Below are 17,402 nucleotides of genomic sequence, written 5' to 3'. Positions count from 1 at the left end.
TAATACAACAACTTCAGGAATAAAGATAAGCTTGTATGAAAAAAATATTAGACGTAATTGTATTCTGCACAAAAAATTCAAGTTGCGGGCAAGCAGAGAAGCAGGAGCGATGACAAAGGTTTGGGTTCTGATATTATATTGATAAGATCGTAAGCGGTAAGTCAGAGATAGTAGATATTTACTCAATAATTGAATGCAACGTTACGACGTGTATTCATAAATTTCTGAGTGCCTATTGCACACAACCCAAACTCCCCCACACTACATAATGCAAATTAGAGCACAAAACAAATTTGTAAATATTTCAGCTGTCCAAGGTCGTGCTTGATTTTCAAACAAACCTCATTCAAACTACAAGGACAAGTCAATCGAAGAAAATCTAGCTTTCATTATTAAATGGGAGCCAATTGGCAGGGATTTCTACCGCAATGGAGGGACACATTCTTATGTTTTTAGGCAAAAGCTTCGCCTCTTTGTAATCATACCACGAAACGACTTGTACACACTTCACTTATAAAGAAGTTGACATTGCTGAGGCGGGTAGGTTAATTTTTTATCAGTTTGTTTTTACATGGTAAAATTTGAGATATTTATTTTGTAGCGGTATTAGAATATCGCGAAGCACAACCAACAGCAAAGGACTTGACATTGTCCATTTCAGATTCTAGAAATATTCTCTAATCGTGTATTTGAAAAGGAGTGTCGTCAGTGAGTATATTTTACCCCGAGGTGTTGTGTAGTCCCAAGACATATTTAAATCTATCCATGCTTCTTTACCAAACTGTACACTTTGAATCATACCACCTGTCGTAAGAGTAGATATTTGCGCTTGTCATAATTCGCCTTTTTTACCCCCTGGTATATCTTGTTACACGCATTTTGATTGAGCGCTTTCAATTATGCTTGTTTTGAAATGCCTTGTTATTACTTAGCAGTCGAATCCTTATCTGTTTTTCGTCTTGTTTTGAGATGCGTTAGTGTGTAGTATAGCAAGTGTTTGTTATTCATAGAGCAATTCTCCCACGCGCCTATATCAACAATAGCTATTTACTCTAACTATTTCGTATAACCTTCCAAATCTGTTCACATTAGTATAATACAAATATTGAAATGTTCAGTCTGTCGCTGCTAGACTAGTCTCATGCCAGGAAGAACTGAAACCCTTGTTATTGTTCATTGGTAATATTACTTGTCCCATGCTAGATTAATTTCAAGCTCCATCAGTAGGATTCTTCTTTGTGTCCGGATTAGGTTTAGTGATTCATACAAGCTTAAGTTAAGGCAGGTTACTTCATTGTAAATGCACCTAGCAAAGGTGTTAACAAGAATATCTATAGTCGCTACTTTTTAAAAAAAACAATTTCAAAGAACAATTCTTGTGCATTGTTTTCAGGATTTAGGGGCGGGAAGATTTTAAGAACCAGCTTACCATAGCTTATACACGGTATGAGAAGTTTTTGCTGAGTACTTGAATTTTCATCGGTTCCACCGATAGACGATGTTTTGACAAGTAATAGCAGGTATTTGGTGAACAAACAATCGAGACATTAATAACAGTTCTGGTCACATGCCTAAAGCTAATTTGCGAAGTACAATTTCAAGACTATTATGACCGACAAGAACATTTTCTAGAAAAGCCTCGAAAATAACAAAAGATACTTTCAGTGTTGCCTGGAGATTGGAAGAAATTTTGCATTGGAAAGTTGAGAAGATTTTGCCGAAAAAGAGCTCGTCCAACGTGAGTAGCTTTTCACAATATCTATAACAAGTTAGTAAATGGGGTATCAAATTCGAAATATTTTAAAATATCTTTCAGTGTTGTCTAGAGATTAGAAGAAATTTTGCATTAGAAAGTTGAGTAAATTTTGCTGACAAAAGAGACGTTCAATGACTTGCGTAGCTTTTCACGATATTTGTAACAAGTAAATAGGGTATCAAATGAAAAAATATCTTTTGAAATCAATTACCGTGACAAATGCTAAACATCTTCAGGACGTTGGTAAATATTCCAGAATATTAAAATTAAAAAAAAAAAATTAGTCCACAACAGTTTGTGAAAGTATCAAAATGAGTACATACTTGAGAATAATTATGATAGCAAATAGAATAATATATTTACATATATTTAAAAGATTTGTTTTGTATTTATCTTGAAATTGTTTTATTTCACATATCTAGTCGGAACTTATATTAGTGATGCAACGTGTACCGGCAGTTTTCTTGTCTGTGGCGTGTACAAATTATTTACTTACCTTTAGAGAAATTTTTGAAATGATAACTAATGTTTAGTTTTAACGTATTCTGATGCACTATTTTTGGTTTTACTTCTTCTAAATTAATTATACAATCGTTCTATATTCTTTCTCAAGTATTTAACGGAAAATACTCTGAGTATCGAATTATTTAACGTGGGAAAATAGTTGGTTTTGTAACTGATTTACTCGCTGCCCACTGTCTAAAAATAGCACTTGAAAAAAAAATCATGAAGGCTACCTGCATTTTAGTTGAATAATTTATTCGTTTTTGAGGTAACTCGCAAAACAAATAAAAAATATCTATGTAAATGGCGCGTTTTCATATGAACTGAGAAGATACATTTTTATTGGGGGGAGGGGGAGGGGGAGGGGGAGGGGTAGACCTCTTTATTTTGATGAAAGCTGCATACCTCCTCTAAACTTATGCGTTATGCGGCTAAGGCCATGGGTAAACGAGGAAACATGTTTCCCTAAATGTTTCCTAAGGTGGCAAAACTGTCAGGAAACACCGGGAAGCAATGTTTCCATGCGTCTTGGAAACATGTAATGTTTCTGCCGCACAGGAAAAAAATTTTTTGCGTCTTGGAAGCAAAATTTGTTGCACGCAGCAATGTTTCGCATGTGGCTAAACTGGGAAACATCGAGGAAACATGCGCGCGGTAAACATGTTCCTTCGTTTAGCCAGGGCCTAAATCTGTAAAAAAAAAAAAAAAAAAAAAAAAAAAAAAAAATCCGACTGACAAACACGTTGGCATCTATTAATTTCAAAATAGTTATTAAGCGATATTCTATTCTATTCTATTCTATTCTATTCTATTCTATTCTATTCTATTCTATTCTATTCTATTCTATTCTATTCTATTCTATTCTATTCTATTCTATTCTATTCTATTCTATTCTGTTCTGTTCTGCTCTGCTCTGCTCTGTTCTATTCTGTTCTATTCTATTCTGTTCTATTCTATTCTGTTCTGTTCTATTCTATCTATTCTATTCTATCTATTCTATTCCATCTATTCTATTCTTTTCTATTCTATTCTATTCCATTCTATTCTATTCTATTCCATTCCATTCCATTCTATTCTATTCTATTCTATTCTGTTCTATTCTATTCTGTTCTATTCTATTCTATTCGTATAGTATGTATTACACTCCCTAGACCAATTAATGTTTTTTCTAAAAATGTTTCGGCATTTCAATAAACCTGAAGCGAGATGACGTTTTACCCCCGTCTCTAGACCATAATCCTTTTCACACTGCTTTTGCTCTTTAATTATGACTATTGTTCCTGTATTCTCTAAGGAATCAAAAATTTTAATATGAAAGAATTTTAAAAACTATTATGGTATAGAGTCGGGGGTAAAACGTCATCTCGCTTCAGGCTTATTAAAGCTATTCCTATTTATACTTTTATATTTAATTATATAAATAAATCATTGTACTATATCCAAGGATATTTATTTCAGATTAAAGTTTATCTCTATGGGAAATAGTTTTAAAGCTTTTTCATCGAATCGGGTATTTGTACCTCAACTGGCATTAAAACGACATTTCTCGTGAAACTGGTCTTGTGGTCAAGATTAAGTTGATAAAAGAATTGTTTGAATCTTTGCGATGGAAATATTATTATTATTATACGTCTTTATATCAAGGCTTATTTACATGACGTAGATTGATACATATTTGGAGAAAAACCCTTTCGTAGCAGTATTCCTTTCGCCTCTGTGTTCTCGGGTTCAATTCATGTACGCGCCATCACATGTGAGTAGAGTTTGCTAGGTCCACCTCTAGATTTAAGGATTTTTCTCCGTGTTCTTCGGGTTTTTGTGGAGTGATTTAGCATCAATTATAAAATAACTGTTATGAATGTCGCGTTCTGATTGATTTGGAGCGCGTGCTTTATGAGAGCACATTGCACGCGCGCGCACTTTTCGTTGCGTCATTCCTATCTATTATTGTAATTTGTATTTTATAAAAGAAATAAAAAACGTACTTGCTGTGCTGTGTGCAGTCATAAAGCACTTGGGGATTGGCAGAACACTTGAGAAGTGTCCAGAAGCACTCCGCTAGGCGTCGTGCTCCTCCTTACACTTCTCTCGTGTTCTGCCAACCCCCGCGTGCTTTATGACAGCACACAGCACCCGCGCGCGTTTTCTATTTTTTCACACGTGAACGTTAAAAGACGTCGCCGTCCTCAACAGGACGCCAACATGATGCCATTTGCAGCATTTTTACGTCCTGTCCAGGAAGCCAATTGGGTTGAGGACGACGCGCGCACAAAAAAATGCGCTCGCGCCGTCGTCTCTTGACGTTCGCGTCTTGATGCTAAATCACTCTAATAACTGCACACAGCACGCGCGCGCGTTTTTTATTTCTTCACTATTAAAGCGTTCTTTTCATTATTCCTATCGATATTTTCCCAGATCACTCAACGCATTAACCTACTACCCACCATGCGATCTATCTACGAGTAGCTACAGTGGCATGGCAATATCAAACAACCACTTATCAGTAGACGTCCCGCGCAGACCGAGCAGTGGAACACATTCAAACCAAGGCACCTCTTCCAATTTGAATTTCCACGGGTCGAACGACTCTCGCCTTGAGGTGACAGAACTATCTGGAACAATAACCCAGAATGGGTTTTGTGTTGATCAAATCCATTATAGACCCAGGAGAGAGAGGTGGAAAAATCGTACTGAGTTTATATTGACTTTGATTGGGTATACTATTGGTCTGGGGAATGTATGGAGGTTCCCTCATTTGTGCCACAAGAATGGTGGAGGTGAGTTATAAAATACTCAATACAAAAATAATCCATCCATCCATCCATCCATCCATCCATCCATCCATCCATCCACCCACCCATCCATCCCACCCATCCATCCATCCATCCATCCATCCATCCATCCATCCATCCATCCATCCATCCATCCATTCATTAATTGTTATCTTTTTTTCCAGCGTCATTTCTTATTCCTTATGGGATAATGTTGGCAGTCGAAGGAATTCCCCTATACTACATGGAGCTTTGCATCGGCCAAAGAATGCGCAAGGGTTCCATAGGCGTATGGAACGAAATTTCCCCCTACCTAGGAGGTCTAGGGATAGCTTCAGTCGTTGTCTGTTTCTTGGTGTGTCTATACTATAACGTCATCATCGCGTGGTGTATTTTTTACTTCGTACAATCGTTTCAATCGCCTTTACCTTGGGCTTCCTGTCCCACACATGACGTCATCGTGGGTAATATAACAAAAAACGTGCCGATTCCTTCGTGCGACGTGCGAAAACCAACCGAATATTTCTGGTATCAGACAACGCTTGGAATAACGAATAATATCGAGGATACAGGTGGCATGAATTGGAAGCTGTGGGGATGTCTGGTAGCTACATGGGTACTTTGTTGGATCTGTATGATGAAGGGAATTAAGGTCACAGGAAAGGTAAGTGTTATGGTTGGCTACATCAATGCAGCCATCTTGGTCAATAGACCCCTTGTATGTGACGTCAAAGCAGCTCAATTTGGAGGACAAAACAAAAGAATTTCAATCTTATAAGATTTGTAAACCTATTGTTATGTCCTTCGATTTAAGCTCTATTCCGACGTGCTGCAAGGGGTCTATAGAGCTGTTAAGTGTGACGTAATTAGAACGAAAAACGACTTCCGGGTCAAATTAATAATTATTTTTACAGACATTTTTCATCGTTTTTTCCCCCCATCATATCATAATTTTCTGTTCATGTATCTAATTGTTAAAGGTAGAGAATAAATCCTGGGAATAAGTGATTGGACCCGGATTGGACCCGTCACAGCTTCAAAGCACTATTATCTTTTTTATACCACCAACATGGCCGGCGTATCATTGTATTTTAATCTCGTGGGAATGGTGGGAAATCATCAATGCATGTTACAAAACAGAAACGATGCAATGTCTTTAGCGTTAATCAGCAATATCTATCTACTGCTTATTGATATATACAGCTATTTTTAAAACGTTGTCGGTCGGAGAAATCTGAGACTGAATACATTGAATAGCAAGCTGAAAATTCTAATATATTCATAGCCGAACAATTTAGTTTCCTTTTAGATTGGAATATGAAGCATCATTTTGAGTTAGGAATGTGATTTTTCATATTTTAGCCACAAAACTTTAAAACCAAAAAATCCGTTTAATCTCAGATCGCTCATCTCAGATCTCCGATATAGGTGTGTAAAGCTATTTCAAAAAAAGGTTTTTGCAGTATGTTGCATTTTGCATTTTGCTTTCTGCTTGCTAAGGTTGAATGTATTCTGTTCATCATGCCCCTGTTTTATGTCCCGATGTTAATAATGGTATGTTTTGTGTTTTCCAGATCGTCTATCTTACTGCTACCCTACCCTTAGTGCTTCTGATCATCTTCTTCTTTCGTGGAGTCCATCTTGATGGATACCAAGATGGACTGAGAATGCTGTTCGTACCTGAGGTAGGAAAGCATATGCATCTTACTTACTGATCTTACGCCCTTGTACATACAGTAACCGCATTTTCTCCATCTGTGTACCTAAGCCTTGGAACGTGTTGCCTTCCAACATAAGAAACGCAAATACAGTCTCTCTGCACTCTCCCACTTTAAGTCTCGTCTCAAAACATATTTGTATAACTCATAGTTCGTAAAACACATACATATATATATTGAAGAAATAAAAAACGCGCGCGCATGGTGTGTGCAGTTATAAAGCACGCGGGGGTTGGCAGAACACGAGAGAAGTGTTAGGAGAAGCACGACGCGTAGCGGAATGCTTCTCGAGTGTTCTCCTAATCCCCAAGTGTTTTATAACTCCTTTTATTTCTTTTATTTCTTACAATAACCGTTATTTTAGATAGTAATGACGCTAAAAAAAATGCGCGCGCGTGCTGTGTGCTCTCATAAAGCACGCGCTCCCGGCCAATCAAAACGCGAGATTCATAACAGTTATTTTATAAATATGTATAGATTAATTCATTTATTTCTTGTTCAATATAAATACGTAATTTTCTCTAGTCGTAGTTTAGTTTTTAAGATATTTTCAGTTTATCTATAATGAATTGAAAGCGCATTGAGGCTAGTCAAGGCACATTTCTAAGAACTGTAATAATAATAATTATTATTATTATCATTATTATTATTATTCTATTATTATTATTAATCATTTGTGCTTGCTGTCAACAGTTTGCACGTCTCTCAGATCCTCTAGTATGGTTAGATGCAGCAGTACAAATATTCTACTCTCTAGGAGTGGCCTACGGATCACTCATCGCATTCTCAAGCTACAACCCACTCAAGAACGACTCCACTAAAGACGCTATAACCGTATGTTTTATCAACTGCGCTGTCTCCATCTACGCTAGCGTCGTGGTCTTCTGTTTTATTGGATTTCAGGCGCAGAATAGAATGGATGATTGTCTTGAAAACAAACGCGAGCAAGTATTACGGATATTGAACGAGACGGGGTTAATCAGCCAAGGTCTTCCAGACTGGAAATATGTGGATATGGGAGAGATTAGTGAGAATATTCAGAATGCCTCGATAATAGCCAATGAAACGATTATCACCTGTAACAAGACACAGTTCCTTGAAGTAAGTTAATTATGTATCAAATGTCTAACATTTATGCTTTAGTGTTTAAGCCCCTTTTATTGGTTGAGCCCTTTTTATTGATTGAGCCCCTTTTGTTGATTGAGCCCCCTTTTGGTGATTGAGCCCCTTTTGTTGATTGAGCCCCATTTGTTGAGTGAACCTCTTTTGTCGATTGAGCCCCTTTTGTCGAGTGAGCCTCTTTTGTCGATTGAGCCCCTTTTGTCGAGTGAGCCTCTTTTGTCGAGTGAGCCTCTTTTGTCGAGTGAGCCCCTTTTGTCGAGTGAGCCCCTTTTGTAGATTGAGCCCCATTTGTCGATTGAGCCCCTTTTGTCGATTGAGCCCCTTTTGTCGATTGAGCCCCTTTTGTCGATTGAGCCCCTTTTGTCGATTGAGCCCCTTTTGTTGATTGAGCCCCTTTTGTTGATTGAGCCCCTTTTGTTGGTTAAACTACTAATTAAGTTATTAAACAACAAAAATTTCCACGAGATCTAGCATTACCCTAACATTCTATTTTCCACACAGATGTCTAGTGGGATTGGCTTAGCCTTTATAGTCTTCACTGACGTCATCACCAAGATGCCATATGCACCGATATGGGCCGTAATGTTCTTCCTCATGCTCATCACTGTTGGAATTGATACCCAGTTTGGAATGTTAGAGGGTGTGGTCACTCCTATCTCGGATATGAGGCTGCTACCCACATGGAAGAAAAAACACATTTCAGGTATATAACATTGAAATGGCTTCCTACAAGAATGGTTATCGTATGAATAAGAAACATATGGTACTGACTTACAGCACGTACACGGTACGACATGCCGTAACATTGAAATGGCTTCCTACAAGAATGGTTATCGTATGAATAAGAAACATATGGTACTGACTTACAGCACGTACACGGTACGACATGCCGTAACATTGAAATGGCTTCCTATAAGAATGGTTATCGTATGAGAGGGAAACGTACGGTACTGACTTACAGTACATACACTGTACGACAAGCCGTAACATTGAAATCGCTTCCTATAAGAATGGTTATCGTATGAGTGGGAAACATACGGTACTGACTTACAGCACGTACACGGTGCGACATGCCGTAACATTGAAATGGCTTCCTATAAGAATGGTTATCGTATGAGTGGGAAATATACAATACTGATTACAGCACGTAATGGTGACATTGAAATGGCTTCCAAAGCGTATTCCAGTAGTTTATCCAATCACAAGGCGTAGTTACATCGGTACATATGGTACGCCTACAATATGGCTACAAATTTGCTGTATCGTTTCCCACTCATACGAAAACCGCTCCAACATGACATTGTGTGTGTGTGAAAGATGTAGCACGCTTTTGATCCTTTGGGGGGAGGGGGTGCGTAGAGGATAGGTAAAACTCAATCAAATCTGAATATTACTATTTGTCCTTTAGGTGCTATTTGTTTCATTCTGTGTATTCTGGGATTCACCATGGTAACATATTCTGGATCTTACTGGTTCGAGTTGATCGATGCTTACTGCTCGGGAATACCTCTGCTGATCATCGCCTTGGTTGAATGTATAGCGATATCATTTATCTATGGCATTGACAGGTAAGTTGAACACTGAAGTCATTAGGGTTGAAAAAACTTTTGAATTTTATCCATATCCTGATACAACCTCTGCATTAGGCTGATGGGCGAGATAAAATATTTGAAATAAAACGCTTGCACTGATTGGGTGGATAAAATATTTGAGATATAACGCGCGCACTGATTGGCTGGGTAAAATATTTGAGATATAACAAGAGCGCTGATTGGCTGATTACCGTGATTATATCACAGGATCGTTCAAACATATTTTATAACAGCAATATTTCTCGCGCATGTCTCTGTACTGTGATATAAACACGTTGGTAGCTGTAGAGCATGAGAGAAGCAAGAGAAACTCCCAGCTACTTCTCGTGTTCCAAAGCTTATTTATTATGATCTACAGTGTGTTTATATCACAGTACAGAGACATGTGCGCGTGTTTTGTATTCCTTAAACACAAATATACATTCTAGTTCATATGCTTCTACTTCTTGTTAATATATTACAGTACCGAGTGCACGCTTTTGGTATTCCTTAAATATTAAAACGTATTCAAACAAACTTCTGTCGTTCCTAGGTTTAGTGAGGATATTCACTACATGACCAACAAGCCGCCTCGGTTTATATGGAAGTGGTGTTGGAAAGTCATCTCTCCTCTGGCTATTTTAGCAGTGCTAAGCATGAGTATTAAAGGAATGTCTGAAACTACTCCATCTTATTCCATATGGGACGCCGAAAAGGTGCGTATGTATTTATTCAAAGTGCCTTTACCACCTATCTCAATATTTTCAGTATTGATTCTACATAAAGTGAATATTTGAATGGTAAAAAATATTTCATATGATTTGAGTGATTAGTGTTGCAATTTAAAAACGATGAGAAGCAAACTCAAATTCCTAAAAGGAAATCACACTCATTAACTTATTGAAAATATAATCATTGATATCTCCAATATGTATCTCTCAAATCATATGAAATTCTTTTAGAGTGAAGTCATTAAACCCGTGAAATAGATATTAGACTAATACACTTTAGTAGACCCTAATTCCATTGTTTTCTTTTGTGTCTATTTGACTATTACACGTTGACTAATAATTTTTATTTCACGGGTTAAATGCCTCTACTCTACCATTCAAATATTCACTTTATGTAGAATCAATACTGAAAATATTAAGTTACGTGGTATAGGCACTGTAAGATTTAGACCATAAGGCATCTTGGGCTATTGATTCGTAGACCATCAGGGCGAGAGGGCTAATTGCTTTAATCTCAACCTACTAATAGGTCGAACAAATGGATTATAAAAACTAGGAACACGCGAGTTAGCTGCCATCGTTTTGGTTTTCAAAACTGACACCTTTCGTTAGTATTTAGGAACAAAGGTAGCTCAGTTGGTTAGTGCGCGGCCTTCAGAGCTAGAGGTCCATAGTTCAATCCTCAGGATCTCCACGTCTTTTTCGACTTCTCTCTGTTCTGTGTAGCTTTAGCTCTAAATACCCGTATTGCCCTATAGGTTGCTATCAATAGACGTCACTTCCGGTAATAGCTCTCTTTTGATGACTTGTAGAATCCTGGAGGTTGTTTTGATCAATCGTTTTCTGGTTTGATGTCGTGAAAATAGTCAAATACAATAGTTTGAGGACTTTTTTTTATATGTTTTGACTTAACATCCGCTAGTTGCCCCTCAGTCAACCGCTTGTTTGCCCCCCAGTCAACTCCAAAAAATCACGTGATTGATAGTAAGCAATTTCACTATGACGTCACTGCTTGTTTATGTGGAGGATAGAAAATAGAAAATTCAACAAAATTTGCTCCTAGTGAAACATTTTAATCTAAAATGGCCTTGTTTTCAGATATAATATGTGTTAATATGCACTAAAAAAAATTCTGAGCGTTTGCTGGCTATTCTACTTCTCTTCGTGGATTGATGACGGGTTTTAGAACAATTTTCGGTGAATTTGCGTTGATTTGACACCCTCCGACAACCATGATCCTTTGCGTTTAAACAATAAATTGTTTTGTTGTGACGTCATAGTAAAATAGGGCAATAAGGAGCATGCGCACTGATAGTCTGATGGGGTTAAGGATGCACCTTCAAGCGCTTTATAAATGAGCCCCTGCTTCGGGAAAATTGGGCAACCACTCCTCGTGTTATCGAAGTATGATCTACATTTTACCTTTACCTTTAGTAGTCTATCACTAATAGAGCACTAGTAGCTCAGCCAATTAGAGCGCAGGATTTATGATAGACCAACAAATCCTGTCATGAATGAAAAAGATACCAAAAATCTTTAAAGAACTTCTTTTCGTTTTGGACGTCACTTTGAAAGCTCTATATACACTGATATACAAGTGACTCAATCAGATTAATCGTTGTATTCAATTCTACAGCGCACCAATACTAGGGTACCCCTCCCCGCGTGGGGCGTGTTTATCGCAATCATGTTGACCATGGCGTCGATATTCTTCATCCCTGCCGTCGCGTTTCTCAAATACTACGGCTTCATCGGGCTTACCAACACCGAACTACCATCCGTCGTTCTTTCTCGTAAAACCCAATCAGCTGAGCTCCAACCGCTCTACCGCGAGACCCCTAAGAGCAAACGTAGAAAGAAGGAACCGAAAAAAGCCAAAACGCTGTCAAGAAACGCTTCTTACATGAGCAACCATAGACCGAAAGAACGAAACGAACATTCCACGCCCGTGGCAAATGGAAGGGTGCCTACTATTAGGACGGAGAATGGAGAGGCGTGTCACGTGATCAACAATCATAATAATGGCAGTATTGGATTCGTATGACCCTCGGAGGAGAACGTCAAATATTTAGTGCTAAAAATATTTAAAAAATTCTAATGAAAAATCGATATTTTGAATCCGTCATTGAGGTGACATTTGTGAGAATGAGATAAAAGAAAGACTGTTATTAGTCTACGAGAAGTAAGTATATCGAGATTTCCAATTGGTCCATGACGTCAGTGTCTAAACCTTTTGATGTCTGTCATATGACGTCAGAACAAAAGAGAGTATGATTGGTCTACGTACAAACATTCTTCGATTAGGAAATATGATCCATGACGTCACAATGAGTAAACCTTTTGATGTCTGTCATGACGTCAGAACAAAAGAGATTATGATTGGTCTACGTACAAACATTCTTCGATTAGGAAATATGATCCATGACGTCACAATGAGTAAACCTTTTGATGTCTGTCATATGACGTCAGAACAAAAGAGAGTATGATTGGTCTACGTACAAACATTCTTCGATTAGGAAATATGATCCATGACGTCACAATGAGTAAACCTTTTGATGTCTGTCATGACGTCAGAACAAAAGAGATTATGATTGGTCTACGTACAATCAGTCTTCGATCAGGAAATATGATCCATGACGTCACATGGGCCACATAGACATGACGTCACAAAACAAAAGATTGTCATTGATCGGTGTATTCGTTATGAGTGGCCACTGCACTATTGATCTCTTTCACGCTAGAATCAAGACACACCTTGTGTTTGAGGCAAGTTCACTCGAATGTCAGCGAAAAAAAGATGTGCGACGAATGGGAATACTTCAGTTTCAAGTTCTCTGTTGCTCAGGGTTAGCCTCGATTTTGTGCAGATATATTGGATGAGCTCCAGTGAAGGTCCGTGGCATTTCAAAGTTTGTATTGTTGAAGATGTGCAAACTTTACTTTACCGTTGGTATTTGTGAATATTTAGACACTGATACGAGGCTAGGCCTAAGTAAATAAGTCTGCAATCAAGGAAGGCAGCGGTAATTTGGAACTCAAAAATGGTCAATTGTTTCTCAGCAATAATACTCTAAAACCTGTCAAAGGTTGAAGAGGTTAAGAGGTCTTTTCTTACATGTCAAAACAGATTGCAATAGGTCTCTTTACCTTAGGTGTACTAATGTTTTCCCATTTCAGACTACATTTCCTAGAGTATCATTTCTTTGTTTAACGTACAATAGAGTCTTTTACCCCTGGGAAACCGAATTCTTTCTCATGTAAATCAGACTAGACCAGACTCAGTTGTTCCTGCCTCCTGTCATGGCTGCCATCACGTGATGGTACAAAGCCTCTATAGACCTTTTTAACTGGGGCGTAATGTTTTTTCCACCATGTGTCATTTTCTCGAGAATAAGATTCTTTGTTTAAGGTGTATCCATATTCATGGGTCTTCTCGTGCACAAACGTTAAACAAAGAAATGATACTCTAGGAAATGTTGTATGAAATGGGAAAACATTAGTACACCCAAGGTAAAGAGACCTATTGCAATCTGTTTTGACATGTAAGAAAAGACCTCTTAACCTCTTCAACCTCTCTACGAGTGCTTACGAACTTTTTAACGTTCATTCCTTCAAGTAAATTAAATGACAAAAGGCATGGCAGCCATGTTGGATGACAACAAAGAAAAGTAGACCAAACATGGTCAAGTCCACCAACATGGCGGCTATGATGTTACATGCACAAGGACAAAAGACATTGCCGCCATGTTGGATGACATGACAAAGTGAATAACCACCAAATCTTTTGCTCAAGTCCACCAACATGGCGGCTATGACGTCACATGTTCAGTTTCATTCTCAGAAACTCGGTATATTTCCAAAGATAGTGAAGTCATATCGCGTGACACATTCAAATACTTAACCCATGAGTCACGCTTTGGCGAATTTTTTTAGCAATTATACAATTGTAAATAAATCCTAAAAAGAGCACTCAACTAAGCACAGACCTACAAGCCTCGTACTGGTGACGAGGCCAGAAATTCGATGCTCCAATATTCCTTAAGAAAATGAATTTTTTTATAAAATAATTGAAGACACATATTTATATATATTAGATACATCATTGCTTAAAAATCGCCTCGTTGCCATGCCAACTCGGCGATTACCGTCGTCAATAGCACTCTTCTGAGATATGCTTCGCTGGTTACGTACAAAGCTTCAGGACGATGCTACATGCTAAATTGAATTCATTCTTTTCTCCTATCACGGATAACCAAGCATAATGCACGAAACCTCACGTTAAATCCTTTGTGCGTGACAAGCGAAGCATATATCGGAAGTGGGCTATTCATAAAAACGATTTGTCCCCAGTTTTAAGGGAGAATCGAACGATAATGTTTTATATCTATCAAATGCCATATGAGTGAGTAATTTTTAGTCCACCAATTCAAGAAGCAGTTTGCAATCCAATAAAAACTCTTTTATATAATGTATGACTTCCTTCCTTCCTTGCTTCCTTCCTTCCTTCCTTGCTTTCTTCCTTGCTTCCTTGCTTCCTTGCTTCCTTCCTTGCTTCCTTGCTTCCTTCCTTGCTTCCTTGCTTTCTTCCTTGCTTCCTTCCTTCCTTCCTTCCTTCCTTGCTTCCTTGCTTCCTTGCTTCCTTGCTTCCTTGCTTCCTTGCTTCCTTGCTTCCTTCCTTGCTTCCTTCCTTGCTTTCTTCCTTGCTTCCTTCCTTCCTTGCTTCCTTCCTCACTCCCTTCCTTCCTCACTCCCTTCCTTCCTTCCTTCCTTCCTCCCTTCACAAATCCATAGGTTATTAAGGTACTTCATTCCGACACATATTCATCCCAGTACCACTATATACTGTTTCGCTACCCTGGAACATATCAACTTAATTCATATGGTAAGAAAAACATGTCCCACTCTGCGTGAGAGAGAGAGACCCCATAGTCACAAACGCTACAATCTGTTTTGCTAATTAATCATGCACATCATAATTATTATTTTCTAGAGGGAAAAAAAAGATTTCTAAGGTCAAGAATTACCAGAAGAATGAAGAAAAAGACGTTTCTTTAAAAAAATAAACAAAAAAAATTTACATATAGGAAGGTTGAATATTGATTAGCACTTGATTGTATGATTGAACCCCTTAGTTTAATGAAAAAATATAACATTACAGAATTTCATTAGAAAACGTCTAATGGTTTTTACCTAGCGGCGTCATTCCTTCGACTGGTCGTACGATGTCTGAGCAACGCCGTTTTTCAATCGTCAACTAACCTGTTATTAAAACCATACACTTATTTAGGTAAGCCAGTATTTTTTCTTATTCTACGTGAACGTCTTCTAACACTTTGCTTTGCTTGTTGTAGACTTATTTTTAATACCTAATACAATATCTCGAGCATAAGATAGTGTTAATTATCCCATTATCGATGCAAAGACATTGCAAATAATATTTTCCGTTTACGAAGCTAAACGACTTGAATTTCTTTAAAAAAAATAATTTTAGATGTTAGCGCAAACTGAATGCATTTTTAAGGGTATTTTTCGACGTATTTAAAGTCGTATAAATACTACTTAGCTTCAAATATAATCCTTAACGATTTTAAACTGGGCTATACAATTGCTGAGCCGTTATGGCTTAATTTATCTTTCTGTGCCATTTAAAAATATAAACCTTTTTATGCAACAAATTATTGCCAGGACCACACGAAAAATTCTCTTTTCTCTATTTGTAAAAATAAATTTGAGACGTTTTTATTTTGTCTCAAAAAATGTATAAATTAGTTTTAGAAAATTTATTATAGGAAATATAATTATTTCCAAATTTATTTTTTAGCTTTGTTTCTTGAAAACTATTAATAAGATATATTCTTTATTGCGTCAAAAAATACTAATTTATTAGCATAAAAACATAGTTATTTGGTATGAAGACTAGTTAGACAACGTATCTATTTGTCTAAAAATCAAGCAGTTTTTTAAATGTACTTTTTTTGCAGAGTGATATATAATTATCAAGTTCTTGGCAAATATGCTTATTCTCTGAACAAAAACAAAAACTACAATACAACACTTCTAATTTTTTTCCTTTGTCTTAGTAATCTTTTTAATCTCTCTAGATCTCTTCCTGACGATCCGGTAGTATGCCAATTCTTTGAACAAAAACAAACAATCGATCAAAATAAGATTATTTTTCTTTAAAAGTACTAATTCAAAAAAGTTAGCAATTATTTTGATACCGCATTACAATGATTAAAAATCATAATATATACTAGCAAAAAAGTTCGCAACTTTATCAAGATGATTTATTATCTGTCATCATTATAAAGATTCTTAAGAGAGCCAAATTTTTTTAATTGAATGAAAAAAGGCACTTCGTTTGTGGAGTTCATCAGCCAGTTAATGTTAGGCAAGTGAAAGTTTTTTTTGTCGTTGTTGGCATTCGAACAAAACGGATAACATCTTAGGGGTTTTTGGAATAGAAAAGCGTTGAAAACTCAAGCTAAAAATTCATTGAAATTAAACAGAAAATTAACAATATTTTCGAGATTTCTGATCCATCTTTTTCTTATTTTTGGTACTTGAAGTTGGAAGTGTTTCAAATTTTTTGAGAAATAGAGAGAGAGGGAAAGAGAAGGGAAAGAAAGGGAGGGAGAGAGAGAGAGAGAAAGAGAGGGAGGGAGAGAGGGTGAGATTAAGATTAACAGATTATATATTAGAGACAGAAGTGCAGATATAAATATATTCGTATAGACAGAAGAAGTAAGAAGATAAATGCCTAAAAACTACCAAAAATGGTGAAAGAAAATCAAAATAATGAAATATATTTTAGCAAAAAGTCAAGGAAAAGAAAAGGATAATAGCGAAAGAGAAGGAAGAGCGAAAAATGTTAATATGAATGACATAAAACGTGTTACGAATGTATAAGTGTGATTAACTTAAAAATAAATGAGTTTGGAGCATATTTTAGCATTGGATATTAAGAATGATGAAAAACTCCAAATGAAACGCTTTTCAGTGCTGACGCCTTCGACATTTGTCAACTCAAGCACTTATCAGCGATAGCAATATTACATATGTACACAAATTTCTTCATTTGGTTTCATTCTTACCTAAATACATATAAGCCTATCATCTGTATTCTACATTATTACTTATAAGCCGAACCAAACAACGGAAAGAAATTGGTCTTGATTAAACACTGTGTTCGTTTTCTACATTTTATAGTTTTTCCCCGCTACACAAAG

The 17,402-nt window shown here is 37.0% G+C and overlaps 1 protein-coding gene across 4 annotated transcripts in view; it reads left to right on the top strand.

Moving 5' to 3' along the window:
• The window catches only part of LOC116289760 (sodium-dependent neutral amino acid transporter B(0)AT3), a 29,766-nt gene extending 15,125 nt beyond the window's left edge, over positions 1-14,641 (top strand). Inside the window, exons 1-10 of one of the 4 annotated variants that reach the window (XM_089033533.1) lie at positions 37-156; positions 309-540; positions 4,676-5,037; positions 5,217-5,695; positions 6,606-6,716; positions 7,443-7,850; positions 8,373-8,574; positions 9,280-9,439; positions 9,996-10,158; positions 11,810-14,641. In XM_089033533.1, the coding sequence (XP_088889659.1) occupies positions 4,737-5,037; positions 5,217-5,695; positions 6,606-6,716; positions 7,443-7,850; positions 8,373-8,574; positions 9,280-9,439; positions 9,996-10,158; positions 11,810-12,217 (2,232 nt within the window). In that variant the 5' untranslated portion in view covers positions 37-156; positions 309-540; positions 4,676-4,736 and the 3' untranslated portion in view covers positions 12,218-14,641. Of the gene's footprint in view, positions 1-36; positions 157-308; positions 541-1,396; positions 1,739-4,675; positions 5,038-5,216; positions 5,696-6,605; positions 6,717-7,442; positions 7,851-8,372; positions 8,575-9,279; positions 9,440-9,995; positions 10,159-11,809 lie in introns of those variants that run through there. The other 3 variants (XM_089033534.1, XM_089033535.1, XM_089033532.1) reach the window with 3 other exon arrangements.
• The last annotated feature ends 2,761 nt before the right edge of the window (positions 14,642-17,402 follow it).

This window comes from Actinia tenebrosa, unplaced genomic scaffold (genome assembly GCF_029948245.1).
Source record: "Actinia tenebrosa isolate PJP-AT-01 unplaced genomic scaffold, QUT_ActTen_1.0 PGA_scaffold2__45_contigs__length_23673736, whole genome shotgun sequence".
In the NCBI taxonomy this organism is placed as follows: Eukaryota; Metazoa; Cnidaria; class Anthozoa; order Actiniaria; family Actiniidae; genus Actinia; species Actinia tenebrosa.
Note: the sequence above shows the minus strand (reverse complement) of the source record. Positions and strands in the feature narration are given on the sequence as shown.